This window comes from Pongo pygmaeus, chromosome 14 (assembly GCF_028885625.2).
Source record: "Pongo pygmaeus isolate AG05252 chromosome 14, NHGRI_mPonPyg2-v2.0_pri, whole genome shotgun sequence".
Classification (NCBI taxonomy): Eukaryota; Metazoa; Chordata; class Mammalia; order Primates; family Hominidae; genus Pongo; species Pongo pygmaeus.
Window position 1 is genome coordinate 39,130,957 of NC_072387.2, and position 23,015 is coordinate 39,153,971.

At 38.9% G+C, this 23,015-nt stretch overlaps 1 protein-coding gene and 1 pseudogene across 7 annotated transcripts in view; both read left to right on the forward strand.

Annotated features, from left to right (window-relative positions):
- USPL1 (ubiquitin specific peptidase like 1) overlaps nucleotides 1-23,015 on the forward strand; it is a 41,804-nt gene that overhangs the window by 9,759 nt on the left and 9,030 nt on the right. For 6 of the 7 annotated variants that reach the window (XM_054445887.2, XM_063650737.1, XM_054445886.2 and 3 more), the window contains 4 exons: nucleotides 3,425-4,064; nucleotides 10,316-10,429; nucleotides 15,143-15,272; nucleotides 19,438-19,563. In XM_054445887.2, coding sequence (XP_054301862.2) covers nucleotides 3,425-4,064; nucleotides 10,316-10,429; nucleotides 15,143-15,272; nucleotides 19,438-19,563 — 1,010 coding nt within the window. Of the gene's footprint in view, nucleotides 1-3,424; nucleotides 4,065-6,080; nucleotides 6,962-10,315; nucleotides 10,430-15,142; nucleotides 15,273-19,437; nucleotides 19,564-23,015 lie in introns of those variants that run through there. The other variant, XM_054445892.2, reaches the window with a different exon arrangement.
- Nucleotides 16,979-17,697, forward strand: LOC129011190 (small nuclear ribonucleoprotein G-like; annotated as a pseudogene).

Genomic DNA, 23,015 nt, shown 5'->3' on the forward strand with positions numbered 1-23,015 from the left:
TATATGAAGAAAAGTCAGTGAAGACACTTGGGAAGAGTGTGGGTGGAAATCACTACGTTTTGCAGTCCCGGGGCCTCCTATGGTTTATTACTGTTTTGTTCTTTTTTTTTTTAATATGCATTCCTTTGGAACCAAAGGTTTATTACATTTTGAATAAAGTAGAGGTGTAAGTAGGATGCATATACCATGATCTTGACTACTTGAGATTCACAAAGGGTTTTCGTCTCAGGATTTTTTTTTCTCTTAAAAAATTTGTTTTAATTCTTAAATTGTAAAAAAATTCATCATCTTAACCATTTTTAAGTATAGAGTTCAGGAGTATTAGGTATATTCACTTGTGCAGCAGATCTCTAGAACTTTTTTCATCTTGCAAAACTGAAACTCTGTACCCATTAAACAACCACTTCCCATTTTCCTCTCCCCCAGCTTCTGGCAACCATTCTAGTTTCTGTTTCTTTGTTTTCTTTTTCTTTCTTTTTAGATGGAGTCTCGCTCTGTTGCCCAGGCTGGAGTGCAGTGGCGTGATCTCGGCTCACTGCAACTTCTGCCTGCGGGTTCAAGCAGTTCTCCTCACTCAGCCTCCTGAGTAGCTGGGACTACAGGGGCGCACCACCATGCCTGGCTGATTTTTGTTTGTTTGTTTGTTTGTATTTTTAGTAGAGACGGGAGTTTCACCATGTTGGCCAGGCTGGTCTTGAACTCCTGACCTCAGGTGTTCTGCCTGCCTCAGCCTCCCAAAGTGCTGGGATTACAGGCTTGAGCCACTGTACCTGGCCTCTAGTTTATGTTTCTATGAATCTGAGTCAGTACCTCATATAAACGGAATCATACAGTATTTGCCTTTTTTGTGACTGGCTTATTTCACTTGGCATAATGGCCTCAAAATTCATCCGTGTTGTAGCATGGATGAATGTACAGTTAGGAGTTCCTAACTTTTTTTTTTTTAAGTCTTAATCTCCAGTTTATTTCTGTTTATTTGTTTATTTTATTATACTTTAAGTTCTGGGATACATGTGCAGAACGTGCAGGCTTGTTACATAGGTGTACACGTGCCATGGTGGTTTGCTGCACCTATCAGCCTGTCATCTACATTAGGTATTTCTCCTGATGCTATCCCTCCCCTAGCTCCCTACCCCCCGACAGGCCCCAGTGTATGATGTTCCCCTCCCTGTGTCCATGTGTTCTCATTGTTCAGCTCCCACTTATGAGTGAGAACATGCGGTGTTTGGTTTTCTGTTCCTGTGTTAGTTTGCTGAGAATGATGGTTTGCAACTTCATCCATGTCCCTGCAAAGGACATGAGGAGTTTCTTACTTTTAAGGTTGAGTAATATTCCACTGTACGTGTATGCCACATTTTCTTTATCCATTTACCTATCTGCAGATGTTTGAGTTGCTTTTACTTTTTGGGAATTGCGAATAATACTGCAGTGAATGTGGGTGTGCAGGTGTCTCTTCAAGATTCTGCTTTTGAGTTTTTTTGGATACGTACCTTTTTATGACACTTTATATATGTGCTATTTTTAAAGGATTCTCAGTTTTCTGACATATGGTAGGACTTAGGAAGTAATCTCAAAGCATAATGTTGACAGGTTGTTAGTTGGTGACTGCAGCTAGTTGGAAAGTCAGAAGAATCTAGAACTTGTCCATTTATACTAAAGAATTTCATAGTAAGTGCAGTATTATGAGTGTAATGTTCAATTGGTAGAAGAGGCTATCTGAGGGGATTTAGTGCATTTCAGTTACCTGTTGGTGTGAAATGAATCACCTTGAAACTTAGTTGCTCAAAAATTTTAATGGTGGCTGGGCATGGTGGCTCACATCTGGAACTCCAGCACTTTGGGAGGCCGAGGCAGGCAGATTGCTTGAACCCAGAAGTTTGAGAGCGGCCTGGGCAACGTGGTGAAACCTTGTCTCTACAGAAAATACCGTGGCAGGTGCCTTTAGCACCAGCTACTTGGGAGGCTAAGGTTGTAGGATCTCTTGATCCCAGGAGGCAGAGGTTGCAGTGAGCTGGGATTGTGCCACTATACTCCAGCCTGGATAACAGAGCCAGACCCTGTCTCAAAAAAAAATTTTAATGGCTTCATTTATTATTTCACATGATTACGTGAGTTGACTAGGGGATTCTTACACATCACACCATGTCAGCTGGGACAGCTGAAATGTCCACATGGCTGGCAGTTGGTACTAGCTGCTAGCTGGCAGTTGAGTTCAAATAGTCAGCCAGGGGTCTCAGTTATTTTCCATGATGTTCTCTCCATGAGGCCAGCTGGGCTCTTCACAGTGTGATAGCTAGGACTAAGAAGGAGTGTTCCAGAAGAAGGGCTTGTCCTCTTGAGTCAGTGCTTATCAGGCCTCTATGTATATCATGTGTGCTAATGTTCCATCAAAGCTAGTCACGGGGCCAAGCCAACTCTGTACAGCATAGGGACTGGCTGCCGGAGGGCATGAATTACCAGGAGGTGTAGTTCTCTAGTTCATAGGAGGGCCGTCAAGATAGTAGTCTACCATACTTGTGTAAAAGAAGGCATTAATTATTATTGTTGTTGTTATTATTATTATTATTATTATTATTTTAGAGACAGGGTCTTGCCCTGTTGCCCAGGCTGGAGCAATAGAGTGGGGCAATCATAGCTCATTGCAGCCTCCAACTTCTGGGCTTAAGCAGTCCTCCCACCTCAGCCTCCCAAGTAGCTGGGAATACAGGAGTGTACTGCCATGCCCACCTGAAAAAGAAGGCATATTTTAAAAGCAGACCTTTAGTGTAGAGGGTTCTTGAATTTGTTATTTAAAATATTCTGGTAGTTTTGAAACTTAGGAAAGATCCACTGACTCTTTTAGTGATATGTTTACATTGTTGTTATTTGGCGTAAATTGTGTTAATGCACAGTAAGATTTGATGAAGTCATTAAAATTCAGCCAGTTGGACTGTAAACCCAATAAAGATGTAAAACAGCAGTGCTATGAGATGCATATGCAGTTTCAGAATATAGGAAACACAGAAATTACTCTGTGCACTTTTAATTTGAAAATACTTTTAAAATGTGTAGTGTAATGTAGTGTCTGTCCCAAAAGAGTAACATTCATTATAGAGTGTTTCTTTACATTGTTGAAAATTTTAAATTCACTTAACATTAGATTTTTATTAAAGCAAAAATATGTTTTCCTTATTAGCTTACCCTTTTGTAACTCAGATTAAACCCTTGATTGTTCAAATTAACCTGAAAAAAATTATTCTTTTGGAGGCCAAATTTTTGATTAAGTAGTTGTTTGTCTCTAATTTTTTCAAATTTATGTGTATAAATATAACCTGTCATCAAATCAATGCTAATATTCTATACATGTTTTTCATGATATGAAAACTATAAAACATGAAGTTATTTGAATTTGTGTAGTTTTTATCATTTTATTTTTACTTTCCAGTGTATCTATCCTTTGGGCTCTAAATCACTTAATAACCTAATTTCTGCTGATTTGGAAGAATGTCACACTCCACATAAGCCTCAGAAAAGGAAGAGCTTGGAAAGCAGCTATAAGGATTCACTTCTTTTAGCAAATTCCAAAAAGACTAGAAATTATATTGCTATTGATGGTGAAAAAGTTTTGAACAGCAAACATAATGGAGAACTCTATGACGAAACCTCATCAAACTTACCTGATAGTAGTGGTCAACAGAATCCAATTAGGACAGCTGATTCCTTGGAGCGAAATGAGATTTTGGAAGCTGATACTGTTGACATGGCTACTACAAAAGATCCTGCTACAGTTGATGTCTCTGGAACTGGCGGACCTTCCCCTCAAAATGAAGGATGTACATCTAAACTGGAAATGCCACTGGAGAGCAAATGTACATCATTTCCCCAGACTTTATGTGTCCAGTGGAAAAATGCTTATGCTCTCTGTTGGTTAGACTGTATCCTGTCAGCTTTGGTGCACTCGGAAGAGTTAAAGAACACCGTGACTGGACTGTGCTCGAAGGAGGAATCTATATTCTGGCGGTTGCTTACAAAATATAATCAAGCAAATACACTTCTGTATGCCAATCAATTGAGTGGTGTTAAAGGTTGGTACTAATATTTTATTTTTATTTACTTATTTATTTATTTGGAGTCAGGGTCTCACTCTGTCACCCAGGCTGGAGTGCAATGGCGTGATCATGTCTCCTTGCAGCTTTGACTTCCCCGGCTCAAGTGGGCCTCCCACCTCAGTCTCCCAAGTAGCTGGAACTACAGTCATGCACCACCATAGCCAGCTAAGATAGTGAGATGGCAGCCTCACTATCTTGCCCAGGCTGGACTCGATTTCCTGGGCACAAGCACCCTTCCCGCCTCAGCCTCCCAAAGTGCTGGGATTACAGGCATGAGCCACCATTCCAGCCTACTTGTCTTTAATTCTTAAAAATATTAATGTTGAGTTTTGTCTCCCAGCATGTGGGAAAGATGTCATCCATTGCTTCTGTTTCCTGGAGACCTGGGAGCAAGGAGCCCAGGAACAGTATCACGAAGCTTGAGATAATACCGGTTACATTATCCTGACTGCCCAAAAGGCAGTTTTTTTTTTTTTAATACTTTAAGTTCTGGGGTACATGTGCAGAACGTGCAGTTTTGTTACATAGGTATACATGTGCCATGGTGGTTTGTTGCACCCATCAACTCGTCACCTATATTAGGTATTTCTCCTAATGCTATCCCTCCTCAACCCCTCCATTCCCCAGCAGGCCCCAGTGTGTGATGTTCCCCTCCCTGTGTCCATGTGTTCTCATTGTTCAACTGTCACTTATGAGTGAGAATATATGATGTTTGGTTTTTTGTTCTTGTGTTAGTTTGCTGAGAATGAAGGTTTCCAGCTTCATCCATGTCCCTGCAAAGGACATGAACTCATCCTTTTTTATGGCTGCATAGTATTCTATGGTGTATATGTGCATTTTCTTTATCCAGTCTATCATTGATGGGCATTTGGGTTGGTTCCAAGTCTTTGCTATTGTTATTATTTTTTTTTTTTTAGACAGAGTCTCACTGTATTGCCCAGGCTGGAGTGCAATGGCGTGATCTCAGCTCACTGCAACCTCCGCCTCTCAGGTTCAAGCAATTCTCCTGCCTCAGCCTCCCAAGTAGCTGGGACTACAGGTGCCCACCACGAGGCCCAGCTAATTTTTGTATTTTTAGTAGAGACAGGGTTTCACCATGTTGGCCAGGCTGGTCTTGAACTCCAGACCTCATGATCTGCCTGCCTTGGCCTCCCAAAATGCTGAAATTACAGGCGTGAGCCACCATACCTGGCCTAGGCAGTCTTTTTCAAAACTGTAAGACTGTGCTTGTGTCTTACTTAGGGTGTCAGGATAATAGTGGTTAGTTTTAAGTGTTTAAACTACTGAAAAGCAGAATGAAGAAGTGAGTAAAAATCACCCATAATCACAGAACCTCATAAGATCTCTTGTCACGATAAGGGATATTTTATTCTCTGTAAAATAGGATACTTATGAACCCACCTCCCAACATAGGAAGAATTAAAACATTCCCAATAACTTGCATTTACCTATGTGTTTCCTCCCATCCCATTCTCTACCTCCCCCCATAAGTAATCATTATCTTCAGTGTGTTTTATCATTTCATCTTTTCTTAGTTTTTCTTACGTATGTATATCTAAACAGTATACAGTAGTCTCCCCTTATCCTAGTTGTACTTTTCTTGGTTTCATTTAACCCGAGGTCTGAAAGTAGATGAGTATAGTACAGTAATATATTTTGAAAGACAGACCACATTCACATAACTTTCATTACAGCATATTGTTATAATTGTTTTTATTATTAGTTGTTAATCTTACTATGCTTAATTATAAAACTTGATCATAGGTATGTAGTTATAGGAAAAAGCATAATATGTAAAATGTTTAGTTACTATCCAAGGTTTTAGGCATCCACTGGGGTCTTGGAAGTTATCCCTCTCAGATAATGGGGGATGGATGGTACTGAACCCTATATATACAATGTTTTTCCCTATACATACATAATTATGATCAAGTTTAATTAAGAATAAATTAAATGTGGGCCAGGTGCAGTGACGCACATCTGTAATCCCAGCACTTTAGGAAGCTGAAGCGGGCAGATCTCATGAGGTCAAGAGTTCAAGACCAGCCTGGCCAACATGGTGAAACTCCATCTCTACTAAAAAATACAAAAATTGGCTGAGTATGGTGGCACATGCCTGTAGTCCCAGCTACTGTGGGAGGTTGAAGCAGGAGAATTGCTTGAACCCAGGAGGCGGAAGTTGAACAATCACTTGAACCTGGGATCACGCCACTGCACTCCAGCCTGCCTGGGTGACAGATGAGACTCCGTCTCAAAAAAAAAAAAAAGTAAAGTAAATGTGGCTCAACATGTTGCTGTCAATTGGAACATTTGTTTCTGATCATGTCTTCCACCCACAAATTGAATGCTTTTTCCATCTTAACACTTATCAGGCACTGTGGCCATAACTTGAGCCGTTGAGATGCAACAGCAAAATTGGCACAAATTTCTTTTTCCTTCTTCACGGTTTCATGGATAAGAGATTTGTTCTTAGATCTCAGCAACTTCAGCGTATGATTTTTTTCTTTAAGTTGAGAACTTTGACCTTTTCACTTAAAGAAGCATTTTACAGCTTCTCTTTGGCATATCTGAATTGCCAGCATCACTATGCTCGTGCTTTGGGGCCATTATTAAGTCAAATAAGGGTTCCTTGAACACAAGCACTGCAATACCATGGCAATAGATCGCATCACCAAGATGGCTGCTAAGTGAACCACAGGCAGGAGTGTAGACAGCATGGACACACGAGACGAAGGGAAGATTCACGTTGCCAGTGGAACACAGCAGGACAGCAAGAGAGTTCATGATGCTACTCAGAATGGCATGAAATATAAAGCTTATGAATTGTTTCTGGAATTTTCCATTTAATATTTTCAGACCATGGTTGAGTTCAGGTAATTGAAACCATAGGAAACAAAACCACGGATGAAGAGGGACCACTTTGTATTGCCTAATTTAGTTTGTTTTGATCTTCTGGGACCTTTTTTTCTTATTGTAAAAATTTATGGGGCTGCTTATAGTTGTGGCTCATTGATTTTTCATTGCTATATAATACTTCCATTTTGTAAATGTAACAATATTCATCTGCCTGTCAGTGGACAGTGGGTTTTTTTTTGCCATTATAAATGCTGCTGCTGTGACCATTTGGGGGCAAGTCTCCTGGGGCACAGTATAAGAGTTTCCCTTCTGTATAACAAAGGAATGGAAAATTATAGACTTTCGTGTCCAAATTTACAAGATAATGACAATTGTTTTCCAAAATGGTTGTACCAATCAATTCTCCCATTAATAGTGTATATCAGAGCTCTTCCTGATCCATATATTCTCCTTGGTTTATTTTCACACTTTCGAGATTTTTGCTATTTGAGTGGTATAAAATTGTCTGTGATCTTGATTTGCCGTTTCCACATTTTGAAGAGGTTGTCGGCTCTATGTGTATATATTGCTCATATTTGTTCCCTCTTCTGTGAAATGCCTTTTGTGTCTTATCCCTATTTGTTCTGTTCTGTTGATTGTCACGTTTTAATTGATTTGTATGAGTTTGTTCCTTGTATCATTGTTGCTAGAGTTACATCAGATATGTTGCTGAATCTGCTCCCAATTTGCAGCTTGTGTTTTTACTTTTTAAAAACTATCTTGATTTATAGGGAAGTCTTTATCTTTTCATTTGGAGCTAGTAATGTTTGTGGCTTTTTAAAGAAATTATTACTATTCTCAAGGTCAGAAAATCATTCACCTATATTTTCACTGAAAAGTTATAGTTTTGCTTTTGACATTGAAATTCCTCATTCAGTTGGAATTCATATTGATGTGTGGTTGAGGTAAGGATCCATTTTTTTTCCATTTGCATAGCCAGTTTTTGTAGTTCCACCTTATTTTCTCACTTGATCTGCCATGCCACCTCTAGCATGTATCAACATTTCATGTATGTGTGCAGCTGTTCCTTAACTCTCAATTTTATTCTCTTGGTTACTTTGTCTAACCCAGCCCTCATACTTTTTAAATTATTACGGCTACCTTGTAGGGCAAGAATCCTCACTTTTATTCAACTTCTTTTGAAGTGTCTTGATACATATTTTTCTAATCTTACTTGGCCATATATATTTTGGGGACAGATGTGACATCATACCAAGCTTTCTTTGCTTGACATTGTAGATATTTTCTTATTCATTAATGTGCTAAAAATTTTGAGTTTGGTCATACAGTCTTTTATATGGATCTTTTACATTGTTTCCCTGTTGTTAACCATTCAGGCTGTTACTAGTTTTTGCTGTTGTGAATTAACACCAGGACAAATATCCATATATCTTTTGAATTCATTACTGACTAGTTTCCTAGGAAAGATTTTAGAATATGAATATTAAAGGTCTTGCTGAATACAGTTTTCCAGAATGGTTGTACCAATATATAATTCCATTTTCATTATGTAGAAAAAAATACCTCAGTGTTTTCTAACCACCTTTGGTTAGATCATTTAAGACGTTACGGTTTTGTTAGGTAAGAAATATTTTGTTTCAGTGTAGGTTTTCTTTGAGACTGAACTTTTTTGTGTGTGTCAGTCATTTACAGTTTTTTGCAATTTTTAAAATTCAGTTTCTCACAAGCATTTTGCCTTTGACTTTTCTTCTATTTCTGCTTTCTCTAATTACAGAAACCCCAGTGTTAAGTAGGTGACAGTTCAGTTGTTTGTTGCAGAAGAGCAGCAGTTCAGTATTGGAATTAACTTTAATTTTATGTTTTTATCTGTTACTAATTTTTTACAGAATAATTTTAGTTTTTATAATCTGGTTAATTATCGTTTGAGCTGCATTACTTTGCAATGTAAGTTTTTTTTTTTTTTTGGCATGGTCAAATAACAAAAATTCTGGTTAATGCTTATTTCATATTACAGGAGAATCCAGATATTTCATTAGGGAAACATATAAGCAGAGTGTGATCAGGCTGTATGAATTATTTATAAGAGATGTGAGTGAAAAGATCTATTTGTAACTTAAGAGTAAGTAGAGTCAGACGCATGTGGAGTCTTTTATTCAAAATAATTTTCTTATTAATCTTGGATGGTTTCTTGTCACAGTAATTCCATTTTGAAGATAATAAATATTACCATAAAGAAGTGATCAAAAACATAGATATGTGCCCAAAGGTATTTATCACAATAGTATTTATAATAGTGAAAAAAGAAACAACTAAAATGTCTGGCAACAGGAGAATGATTAATAAAGCGATGTTTCAGCTGAATATAGTGGCATGCGCCTGTAAGCCCAGCTACTCAGGAGGTTGAGGCTGCAAGATGGCTTGAGCCCAGGAGTTCATGACCAGCCCAGGCAACATAGCAAGACCCTGTCTCCAAACACATACACACACACACACACACAAACACACACACAAGTGCTATGTTTCAGTCACTGTATAATAACTAGCCAGTTTTTTTGTTGTTGTTTTGTGTTTTTGTTTTTGTTTTTTGAGAGAGCATCTCACTTGCCCAGGCTGGAGCGCAGTAGTACGATCACAGCTCACTGCAGCTTGTAGAACCCTAACCCTCCTGAGCTCAAATGATCCTCCTACCTCAGCCTCCTGAGTAGCTGGGACTACGGGTGTGTAGCACCATACCCAGCTTTTTTTTTCTAAGAGATAGGGGTTTCACTATGTTGCCCAGGCTGGTCAGTTTTTAATGAAGCAAACTTGTGTAGACAAAGCAGGATGTGGAACCGAATAAACACTATGTTGCCACTGAAGACCCCTTCGAACCCCTCAAAAATGACATAGAAGGGAAATATATGAGATATTAGTTTGGGAAATAATTATAACTTTATTAAGACTCCTTATAAATTTATCTGTTCCTATGACCTGGCTAAGTTCAATAAAAGTTACACAGAGTGGAATAAATGGTTAGACATCATTTCTAATATAAGTAATTGCACATAAGGAGGTAACTTCTTTAGCTGTTTTACAGATAGACATAGTATCTGAAAGGTTAGTTATTTTACTAGACCTGTGATTATTTGGGTGAGAAAGGCTTTCACTGAGATTTTACCCGTTCAGTAAGTACTAACGATATTGTGCTGATAACATATATTAAGGGAATATATGGTATACCACAGAGAAAGAATTAAGGAAATTTTGTGTTTTGCTTTTTGTCTCTGTTTGCAAAACTTACTGACTCAGCTTTCATTCTTGGGAATGTGTCAGTTTTCTGTGGGAAGATATACATTGTTGAGGAATTGATAATGTTCTCTGTATTTTCTTAGATGGAGATTGTAAAAAACTTACCTCAGAAATATTTGCAGAGATAGAGACCTGTCTGAATAAAGTTAGAGATGAAATTTTTATTAGCCTTCAGCCCCAGCTGAGATGCACATTAGGTAAGTAATTGGTAAAACTTACTTGTATTATACTCATCTACCATATAGAAATAGGTACCTCATAAGGAAATATAACACTGTTTGATTACCTTGGATGATCATATTCTTGGGAGACAGAATCTGAGTAGTTTGACTTAGGAATCTACCACTGGGTAAGTTATTGTAGGGCAGAGCTATTCCATATAAATATGCAGGCTGGTGTTCCACCTCTTGAGAGTGGGTGCAGTTCTCAGAACCAGGAGAATTTTAGGGGACATATCATTAGTTGCTTCTCTAGTACATTTCCTAGTAGACAGATCTAGCATTTTTAACCTCAGTTGTGCATTAAAAAGCACCGAGGGAATTTAAAAGTAAATGCCAATGCTGGGGCATTTGAATTAGGATCTCAGGGACGGGGCTCAGGAAATCAGTAATTTTTAGAAACCCCACATGATTGTTATATGTACACAGGGTTTAGAATCTCATCTAAACCAACCATAGTAATTCTATTTCCCTACCAGTGATTGGTTTAGGAATGGACATGTGGTAGAGTTTTGGCCAGTGGATATTAAGAGAAATATGCTGATGGCCTTTTGGGAAAGCTTCCTTGCCTTTAGAAAGGGCACAAGGATGGGACCTGTTTGTTCTCTGTGACTTGGTTTTTGGCCTGTAGGAGTGGCATGCAGCAAGTGAGCTAGAGAGTCTGTCCAAACCTTTCTAAATTTTTTTAGTATTGCAAAAAGGAGCTGCGGGGTTTTTTTGTTTTTGTTTTGAAAGGGCTATCTTTTTGTTTTATTTTCCTTTTATCCTTGTATTAACTCTTCTATTAATGTTATAGTAGCAGAATACGATACTCCCTATTAGTAATACCCCATATTATGTAAAATATCAGTGCCTTCTAGTTTTTCTCTCAATGAGTGACATTTAACTTATATTAAAAAATGATATTTATATTGTATAATAAAATCAGTTGTTGCTACTGATTTGTCTAGCATGTACAAAAGACACCATGCTTCCAGATCATTATAAAATATGATATTTTATAATATATTTACAATATATTTATAACATATTTATATACTTAGAATATATTTTATAAGGCCGGGCTTGGTGGCTCACGCTTGTAATCCCAGCACTTTGGGAGGCCAAGGCAGGTGGATCACAAGGTCAAGAGATTGAGACCATCCTGGCCAACATGGTGAAACCCTGTCTCTACTAAAAATGCAAAAATTAGCCGGGCGTGGTGGTGTGTGCCTGTAGTTCCATCTACTCGAGAGGCTGAGGCAGGAGAATCGCTTGAACCCGGGAGACAGAGGTTGCAGTGAGCTGAGATCACGCCATTGCATTCCAGCCTGGGGACAGAGTGAGACTCCGTCTCAAAAAAAATATATATATATGTGTGTGTGTGTGTGTGTGTATATATGTATATATATATGTATATATATATTTTATAATATATTGGGAAGCATGGCATCTTTTGTACATGCTAGACAGCTTTTGACATACTTCTTTGACTCATGCTTCTGCCCCCTAATTTTCACTTTTTTTCCTACATTTTATTAAAATTAGTATATAATAGTTGTATATCTGCTTTGTTTTTCATGGACTTCTACATACATATTTATTCTGTTCTTATAAAAATCTGATTTTTCGTATGCCAGATTTCTGACATTTCCTCCTCTAGGCCTAAAGAACTGTTGTAATTTATGCATCAGATAGGCTCTCAGATGGAATGAATATTCTTTTTTCTTTATATCAAGGTATAATTTACATATAGTAAGACCCTTTTTAAGTGTGTACAGCTCTGTAACCCTCACTACAATCAAGATATAGGACTCTGTCACTCTAAAACTTCTCACCAGGTTCCTTGTGGTTAACCAGGTTCATCACCCCCAGCCACTGATCTGTTGAGCGAATACTCATTTCAAAGGAGCCTTTTCTGTAAGATCCCTAGAGTTTAGATGGAAGGGCTTTCGTGGTGCATTTAGCAGGTACCATTTCCCTTCTAGAGTCCCTACTTCAGTTCCCAGTTGAATTAAAGAATGGTTTCTCCCCCAGCCTGAATCACTACCTTTCTTATCCCTGATAATTATTTTTGGAACGAAGTTACATCTTTTGCTCCACCTCCACCATGGGCCTGGTTTTCTATGTAACAGAAGGAATTTTTAAATTATTGTTTTGTGTAATCGTAGTAATTGGACAAGCATACAGCTCTTTTCAATGCAGGAGGATTCCTCTCTTGTTTTACTGCCCATTCAAGGATAGGTGCTATATTTTAGCTGAAGATCTTACTAATGAAATGCTCTGTAATCGTATAACTTATTTAACCATGTGTTTTGAGCTCTTTCATGATATTTTAATTCATGGAGAACTTTATGTATTTTAGACCTGAAGATTTTATATTGTCATTATGAAATGTAAATTGTTTGCTTTTTCAGTTAATATTTACTTACAATAGAATACGGATTTAAAGGCTGATAATGAATTACAAAATTGTGCTATATGACATACTGTTTATGCATACAGTGTTGCATATTTTCATTTCTAGGAGATTGATTTGTATTTCTACTTACAAAAAAAACTTTTTAAAACTTATTTTATGGCTGGGCCCGGTGGCTCACACCTGTAATCCCAGCACTTTGGGAGGCCGAGGCGGGCGGATCATGAGGTCCGGAGTTCAAGACCAGCCTGGCTAACATGGTGAAACCCTGTCTCTACTAAAAATACAAAAAATTAGGTGGGCGTGGTGTAGGTGCCTGTAATCCCAGCTACTCAGGAGGCTGAGGAGGAAAATTGCTTGAAACCAGGAGGCAGTGGTTGTAGTGAGCAGAGATTGTGCCATTGCACTCCAACCTGAGCAACAAGTGCGAAACTCCTTCTCAAAAAGAAACAAAAAAGCAAAAAAACTTTTTTTTTATGTTTTTGTTCAAAAGTAGCAGTGAGACTATCCCACAAAGGTGACTACTAAAATAGCCTTTGTAACTACTGATATTTGTAGAATATGCTTAGGGTTAGGGTATAACTCGCTTGTATTATAGTCATCTACCATGTAGAAATATGTACATCATAAGGAAATATAATACTGTTTGATTGCCTTGGATGATCATATTCCTGGGAGAGAGAATCTGAGTAGTTTGACTTAGGAATCTACCACTGGGTAAGTTATTGTAGGGCAGAGCTATTCCATATAAATATGTAGGCTGGTGTTCCACCTCTTGAGAGTGGGTGCAGTTCTCAGAAACAGGAGAATATTTAGGGGACATATTGTCAGTTGCTTCTCTAGTACTTTTCCCAATAGACAGATCTAGCATTTTTAACCTCAATTGTGCATTAAAAAGCACCAAGGGAATTTAAAAGTAAATACCAGTCATAGAGACATTTGAATTAGAATCTCAGGGATGGGGCTCAGGAAATCAGGAATTTTTAGAAACCCCACATGATTGTTATTGCTTAGGTAATAACACCTACTGTCTACCTTGTGGTCCTGCCAGGGTGACTGTTCTGGCCGTGTTCCAGGCAACTGTAGTTCCAGGCTAGGGGGAGAACTGGACTGTGGAAGTGAGGCTCTGTCCAGGGTAGGGGAAGGGATGGAAGGACTCAGTCTCTTGGGCCAAATCGGTAAGGCAGCATCTAAGCTCCTCTGAGAATAGGAAGGAGAGAAACCAATTGGAAAAAGAATGGGAAACATGTAGATTCTCCTGGTTACCTTACTTTCCAGTCTCAAAGCTGGAAGCCAGCATTCACTGTTCAGTTATTTTCAATGACAAGATTCAAATCTTCAGTTGTAAAGTTGTTAAAGGAAAGGATTAGACTGAAAAGTTAAGAAGAACGGTAGATGAAGAGTCCAAAGAGTTGAGGCTGGTCATTTAACCATTGTGTGGCCACGCCCTCTCCACAGGTGGAACAAGATGATCAGAATAGAAATGGCCAATTCTGATGTGTTTCTACAGTGTTTCACTGGTTACATTTTTTAACATCTGTGGTAAACCATTTCCATAATTTTTTTTTTTTTTTTTTTTTTTTTTTTTTTTAAGAGACGGGGTCTCGCTCTGTCACCCAGGCTGGTATGCAGCGGCATGATCATAGCTCACTGCAGCCTCAAATTCCTGGGCTCAAATGAGCCTCCTGCCTTAGCCTCCCAAGTAGCTTGGACTACAGGTGTGTAGCACCACTCTCAGCTAATTTATTTCATTTTATTTTTTGTAGAGACAATGCCTTGCTGTATTGGCCAGGCTGGTCTCAAACGTCATAGAAACTGGTTTTAGGTTCCTAGAGGCTGGCGGCAATTCTCAGAGGTAACGCAAGCAGTCTTCCTGCCTTGGCCTCCCAGTGTGCTGGGATTGCAAGGTGTGAGCCACCACACCTCATCAATTTTTGTTTTAATATACTCTAAGGCTATCATAGTTCTGAGATCTTTTTTTTTTTCCTGAGAAATCTAGAAAGATGGAAGACAGTATGGGTCTTTTGTGGTTTTTTTGTCCTAAGAAATTTTCATAAATGTCTGCCAAGGAAAAGGAAAGAGATCAAAGTGGTAATTAAATCTTTAGGATGGACATTTTTAGAAAAATGCTGTATAAACTTCCCCTCTCCCAACTCTTAGTGACTTATTGTGTCATACTGTGTTAACACATATTCATGCTGTAAATATAGTAAGAAAAGACAATAGTTCACAATTTTGGTTTAGTTTTTGCCATTATTGATTATGAGCAGTAATTTTTCCTTTTCTTTTTGAAGGTGATATGGAAAGCCCTGTGTTTGCATTTCCCCTGCTCTTAAAACTAGAACCCCACATTGAAAAGCTCTTCCTATATTCTTTTTCTTGGGACTTTGAATGTTCGCAGTGTGGACACCAATATCAAAACAGGTTAGTTTCTTTTGTTTTTTAAAATGGGTTCTTCTAGTTTCTCCACCACTAAGGTTAAGAGAACAATTTGAGCACCAGACACTGCAGTTTGCTTGCTTCTTTAAACTGGAAGGGTCAAAACCTCAACATTTGATAGACTGCTAGTAGGAGATTTCCTAAGGAGTTCTTCAGTGGGAAATAGGGACGATGAGAGGAATAATACACCTCCCTTCTCCAGAGTCCTTGCTGAGTAGAATACCTCTCAGAATGCCATGAAACTATAGGCGTTTTTGTTTATTCCTCTATTAGAGATGAGGGGTTTTGCTTGTTTACTTTAGGTTTCTAACGTTATAGACACTGGTTTTAGGCTCTTGGAGGCTAGCAGCAATTCTCAGAGGTAATGCAAGCTTCCCCATTTCTTCCCGTAGTCCTGTGAAAGACCAGCCACCTCCAGAAGTCTACACGTGAGCCTTCTCAGCCTTACTTTCTGCTTTTCCTAATGCCTCTTAGCGGCATATTAGAAAGGCCATGATCGATGTACCTGTTACCTTCAGGCTTTGCATAAGGTGTATATGAAACATAATGAATTTCGTGTTTAGGCTCAGGTCCCATCCCCAGGTTACCTCTTTATGTTGGAGACCCTTACATTTCAGATAAGAGATATTCAACCTGTACCCACCATGTAAGGAGAGGAATAGGTTTTAGAAGGGGAGTCAGGGAGGCAAGGTATTACCAGAGGGATACTCTCACTTGGTCCATACCTGAGAAAGTTGCTGGCTGGCAGTTAGGAAGATGACCAGACTGGCTCAATTGTTCATGCATTCAAATTATTACAATAGAAATAACTCTTTTCCACTTTTTTTTTTTTTTTTTTTTGAGATGGAGTCTCGCTCCCGTCGCACAGGCTGGAGTGCAGCAGTGCGATCTCGGCTCACTGCAGCCTCCACCTCCTGGGTTAAAGCGATTCTCCTTCCTCAGCTTCCTGAGTAGCTGGGATTACGGGTGTGTGCCACCACGCCCGGCTGATTTTTGTATTTTTAGTAGAGACAGGGTTTCGCCATGTTGGCCAGGCTGGTCTTGAACTCCTGACCTCAGGTGATCCAGCCACCTGAGCCTCCCACAGTGCTGGGATTACAGGTGTGAGCCACCATGCCCAGCCACATTTTTCTTTAGCTTAACTGCTTAAGTTAGAAAACTTGAAGTCTCTCTAAGTTACTAAAGTAAAATGTGAGATAAAAATATTACTTTTGAATGCCAGGTGCATTGGCACACGTCTGTAATCCCAGCACTTTGGTTGGCCAAGGCGGGTGGATCACGAGGTCAGGAGTTTGAGACCAGCCTGGCCAACATGGTGAAACCCTGTCTCTACTAAAAATACAAAAATTAGCTGGGCATGGTGGCGGACACCTGTGGTCCCTGTAGTCCCAGCTACTCGGGAGGCTGAGGCAGGAGAATAACTTGAAATCCGAAGGTGGAGGTTGCAGTGAGCTGAGATTGCACCACTGCACTCCAGCCTGTTCAACAAGAGCAACACTCTGTCTCCAAAAAAAAAAAAAAAAATTACTTAGATATTCATTACCTAAATATGAAATCCTTTTTAGGTATTTAAGGAGTAGTCAAGGAGAGTTCAGTCTGGGAGGATGCTCCAGGGAATGCAGGCAACAAAGTTTTTGTTTTTTTTTTTTTAACTGGTTAATTCAGATCTACTAGAACAGGGTAAGGGAGGCCACAGAGTAGACACCATGAGCAAAGCTAACCCTCCTGAGTTGAAAAAAATTATGGACAAGAAGTTATCATTGAAATTAACTGTTGGCAGACATATCCAAGGAATATCGCAAGGATTTGGTCCCTTTATGCATCCTGAGATAGGTGAATGTGTGAAATGGCAGCTGGTGGGCAACAGAGCGATATTGGCATGGTGGTGATACAGGGAAATAGTTTCATCGTGTTAAAAGCCATGGAACAAAGATACATAATGGCTGCTCCACAGAAAAATCCATGTCCCCTCTCCTAAGGGCCTGTTTTACTCTGATGTAAAAACTGGGTCAGATACACTTTCATATTAAGCTTTTTGTTGAGTAAACTTTTGTAATAGTCCCCAAAACCCCCACTAGAACAGGGTGAGAATTAACGTTTTATTCATACCTAGGACTTAAATAATTTAGTGTAAGCAAGTGAGTATGAGAACACATCTGTTTCCAATCTTCTATCATTGATTTATATAAATTATCTGGTTTTCTCCTCACAGTAACTTAGTGAGGAAGATCCTAGTGTCCTCATTTGGCACTTATGGATATGACAGCTTGAAAGGGGTTAGATTGATTCCCAAGATGGCACACTGTAAGTGGCAGAGTGAGGAGACACACTTATGCTTTTCTGGCCTCTAAGACTTTCTTGCTCACTGTGGTATACTCCTTAATCACTACCTGAGTTTTAAATAATATAAATAACCTTGCTGATTAAAATCAGCTTAATTGTAGCTTCTCTGGAATCCATATCTTAGTTGTTTGACAGTTTTCGGTTGAGTATGTTCTGTGTGTTAGGAACTCAGGCACTGGAAATAGTGTATCTTTGCCAAATTTACTAATTAGGTAGAGAGATAATATATGAACACTTAATAGAGGTCCAGTGACTTCGTAATTAATCTGATCTTTGGGCTGCTTAACGTTAGCTTTGAATGTAAGATGTTAAATGCGTTTTAGAGATATATAGCACAAACTGTGAGAGCTCAAGGGAGGGAAGCCACTAGCCGCTTTTGTTTGCTTTTCTGTTTTTTAAAAATAATCTTACTTTGTTCTAAAAATAAAAGTAGTTATAGAGGGAAAGCTAAAATGAAGTGACGTTTTCTTAAATATGTTTTAATATGTCATAACTTAAAACTTATTTCCACTTAATCTGAAGGAGAACTATCCAGCAAATTCCTTTGTTTTTGTGAAGCTGGTTTTAGTGCCAGCATAAGGGCTTTTTACTCAACTTGGAAAGTGTAACCCAGAGTCAGTTAAAAACATAGTTTTCAGAGGCAGATCTCAGGTCTGTTATTTATCACTGTACTCTGTGTGTCACTTTCCCCATCTGTAAAATGGGTATAAGAATAGCACCTGCCTCTGAGAGTTGTTTGGAAGATGAGTGTCCAGTGCCATGCCCTTTGCACATAGTAAGTGTTCAGAAATGTCAGATGTCATATGGAGAATTAACACTTACTTGCTCAGACAGTCTCCTTTTTATAATCTAAACAATAGGAACCTTTACATAACAATTATCTTTGAAAATTTGAGAATTTAGCAGAAATCAGTGCATTTGTTGATATCTTTATGTTGCTTTGCTTTTAAAATGTTAACTTCTCTGAGTACTGATGTTTTTAACAGACAGTGCTTTCTCACAAGATTTGTAAGTATTTGCTATTGTTTAGAAAGGAAGCTTGTATCTCTAAGTAACTGCTCTTTAAATTACAAATATTTTTATTAAAGTGGATGCAGTTGAGGTTTGGTGTACATCTTTAAAGATCATCTTTTTAGATGGCGTTGCTCTCAAGTATTCAGACTAAAGTGCAAATTTAGAACTTGTATAACCTGTGAAAACAAAATTTGTTCACAATTAATGCTGTGTGGTTTTTTTTTTTTTTTTAAGGATTAAAAAAAGTTAAGTTGTATGTATTCCTGATTTTACGTTTGGAAACAATCCCCTTTTCATTTTTGGTTGTCTGTAATGGCTAGCAAGTTTGAGTTATTTGAGTAAGGGGTGAGCTCTTAATAAATTTGACAACCTTAGAACAGTGGTTCTTCACTAAGGCTATTTAGTCCCCCTCGGGACATTTGGCAACATCTAGAGACAACTGGATGCTGTTACTGGCATCTGGTGAGGAGAGGCTAGGGATGATGCTTAACATCCTACAGTGCACAGGACAGCGCTTCACAGCAAAGACTGGTGAAAAATGTCAGTGATATTGTTGAGGAACCCTGTCTTTTTTTCTTGCTTCATCTCAGATTTGAAAGCTATGGGAAATTAACATGGAGCATCTTCACAGAGCTTCTTTACTAGGGGTAGGGAAGAACATTGCCATATTAACATGATTTGGAGAAATAAGAAAGTATGAATCACGAAAAAGGGGAGGAATACTTTTAGACATTGGTTTAAATTAATGTAAATGCATTTAATGTTAATGAATTTATTATGTCATTTTTTATAGGCATATGAAGAGTCTGGTCACCTTTACAAATGTCATCCCTGAGTGGCACCCACTTAATGCTGCCCATTTTGGTCCATGTAACAATTGCAACAGTAAATCACAAATAAGAAAAATGGTATTGGAAAAGTGAGTTAAAATTGTCTTATAATTTTTAGTACAAAATGAAGGTGGATTTACATTTTTCTTAATGTGTAGGATTGAAAATGGTGACAGCAACCTACCTTTCTGAAATTTGAGTTAACATATATTTCTGGGTTGCCAACTGCCTCGCTCTGTCTGGCCAGTGAGCCTACTGTCACGGTGAAGCCACTGAAAAGCCAACTTAGGCTGACTCTCTGGCCCCACTCTCCTAGTGTCTTTCCTTCTTTTTGCCTTTTTTCTCCCTTTAAGGATATTAAGCTTCAGTTTTTCTCTCCTCTGCCAAGTGTATGGAGTTTCTAGAATTCTGGGATTTCCTTAATCAGATTTCAAGAACTAAGATGATTCAAAGATGAGCCACAGGCTCATCTCTCTGAATTTCCATCTTCTCCTAGATCTCAGCATGCTAATTCCTCATCATCTTGAAAGCTATCTAGTGGCCTTGAGCAGATATATTTTCATTATATTTTGCCAGCTTTTCTGTTTGTCCTCAGTTGGGGAAGTTGGTCAGCATTACCTTTTCCAGTGTTACCAGAGAACCATCTCTTTAAACTCGCAGGTCAGTTCCATCTCAGGCAGTTTCCCTCTGTCTCATTAATGCACTCACACATGTACACATCCTCTTTACTCTTCATTTTCAGTCTAATTATACATTAAGGAAATGTTTTGAGGTCTAATTTGATGTAATAAAGAACCGGGAACATTAACCTTTATGCCCTTGAATGTTCCAGAAACTCCTCAGAATCTTTCCTAAAGGTTTATTCTCATTGAATTAAAAAATTCTCAGTTTATCAGTGCTCACAGGCTCAAAAGGGAAAAAGGGCAGTAGTCCCCTGTTCCCTCCTCCAGATATCTACTTTAAACCTTCAAATTAAGGTAGTATTTACTTTGACTTTTCAAATTGATGTGCCTATTCTACCGTAATGCAGTCTATTCTCCTTTTATAGTAATTGAGACTAGGGTTCTCACACCAACACCTGGACCCCATCTCTGTTTAGCCTTTCCCTGTCCTTCCAATGCAATTGCGTATTTGGCTAACTCAGTACTCGGTGTTTGCATTGTTATTAATATACATGTGTTATTCTCTCTTCAGCCAAGCAGTATACATAGTTAGGTTTCACTTTTACAATTCTTTATTTTTCCGGGAATTGTTATTTGCCTTGTTTTCATTTGTTTTATTATGTACTGTGAGTTTTTGCCAAATACTTTAAAGACTTATTAATAAATTTCCAGTACTCAGATGCTTCACAGTTTTTTACTCTGTTCCCCTCCCCTTTTTTTCCTGGAACTCTTTCCTGCCACCTTTCACTCTTTGCTGCAGTCTGCGCTGGTTCCTCTCTGGGCCTGCAGCATAGGGTGCTCTTTATGATGTACACACTTCCAGTCACTATGCTAGTTTTTAGCCCAAGGCCTCATCCCCACATTCTACCACATCTGTTGCCCATAAATATCCAGTCCTTTAGGGGTTCTCTGGGAAAAACAAGCTCTTCTTTGTCGTCAACATACGCACACCCCAGTACTCATGTCTTCACTTTGCCCGTTCTGCTGGGTAAGGTGCCACTTCTCTGTTGGCTTTCTGTCCTCTAAATATTTGACTTCTTATTTGCTTATTTTCCTTTCTTTGTCCTTTTGGACTCATATCTTTTTTGCCCCTCAATCTTATTTGATAGCATTTGTGTAGGAGGGCAAAGTGGGAAGGAAGAGGAGGTGTCTGTATCTGTCTGAAGATTACAGAAGTCTGTAATCTGTCTTGGCTGCCAGGTGTCAGTTTTGAGATGTAAATGTTGATGATGAGGTGAGGAGAAGAGCAGCAGAGCATGGGGTCTGCCATCCTGCCCTGGACCATGGGCCTGCTTTAGGCTGCTTGGTATGTATGATTTCATCTAGCTGTTCATACCTGCTTTTTCCCATGCCCCGGCACTGAACATAGACTCGTACCATTGTTTTGTGTAATCTGTTAATTGGTTGCATTGCAGCATATATATTTTTTAACTATACAAATAAGTTGCTTCCCTTAAAGATTCATGCTCTGATCTGGAAATGGATTCATTAGGTAAAACAGTCTTTTAATGGAAAATGTGTTTTGAGTTCCAGTGGGCCAATTTATGAGCAGAATTTATAATGTGGACATTTCCTGTTTTCTTCAAAAGTAAATTGAACTAGTGTATGAAGTTTCACTTAAATTTGAAATGCCAAGGTCTTTATATAAGTCCTTTGTGTTTTTTTATTTTGAAATTTGTATAACTTGATTTGTTTGTGTCTAATGGAATTTAGAAACAAATTTAATATAGTTTTTAGAGCTAACCTAAAAGTAATTGGGTTCATCGTGGTATCATATGTAATTAAAACATACAGGATCCTAAAAACTAATTAAGTTCCTTGGACACCTTATGTCAGATAACCCACATCTCTAATGTCTCCCCATTGGGAAAAGAGTCCATTGATAAATCAGGTGAATTATGCCTAGCGGGCCCAAATCTGCTACTTTTCTTTAAGTAAGTTGTTTAGGAGTTACATTCAGACCGTGGTGACATGGAGCACCAAGAACTTAGAATCAGATTTCATTTTACTTGACAAACTCTTGAAAGGTCACTGCCACAGTCTCTCTGAGTGCAAGGCTATGGCTATGCTTTGTGGCACAGGGACGCAATATTTCTCTGCTATCTTTGGGTAGCAGAGGTTAACACAGCTTCCTTGTGCTTTCTTTCTCTCTTTTCTATTTTCTTTTCCTGAGGGTAGATCTTTAAATAGGAGGAGTTTAATCCCATGTTAGGTGAATGCAGATGGATATTAGCCTGATGTCTCTTGTTCACTCTTGGTTCCAGTTTGGTTAATTCCTTTCATCCAATTTTCCAGTGGTTGAGGGAGAACCTAATTTGCTCTCCTCGACTCTGAGCATCATCCTTCACTGACAGTTCAGGCATTGTGGGTAGGAAGAAGTCTGAGAACAAAACCTAGGGATAAAGTTTAGTAGAGATGGGGTTTCACCATGTTGGCCAGGTTGGTCTCGAACTCCTGACCTCAGGTAATCCACCTGCCTTGGCCTCCCAAAGTGAGGCTGGAAATAAGACACGCTGGAATTGTAAGTAGGACACTAGAGTCTAGGGAATCAAAGAGGAAAATGAACAGAAAAGGGAAGGGGAAGGATATTATTTGATTGACTCCAAGATGCTACTGTTTGTAAGTTGCACCATTTTAAAAATATGCCATTAAGAAAGAAATGCTGGCCGGGCGTGGTGGCTCATGCCTGTAGTCCCAGCACTTTGGGAGGCCCAGGCGGGCAGATCACCTGAGACTAGGAATTTGAGACCATCCTGGCCAACGTGGTGAAACCGCATCTCTACTAAAAATACAAAAATCAGCTGGATATGGTGGCACATGCCTATTGTCCCAGCTACTCAGGAGGCTGAGACATTAGTACTGCTTGAACTGGGGAGGCA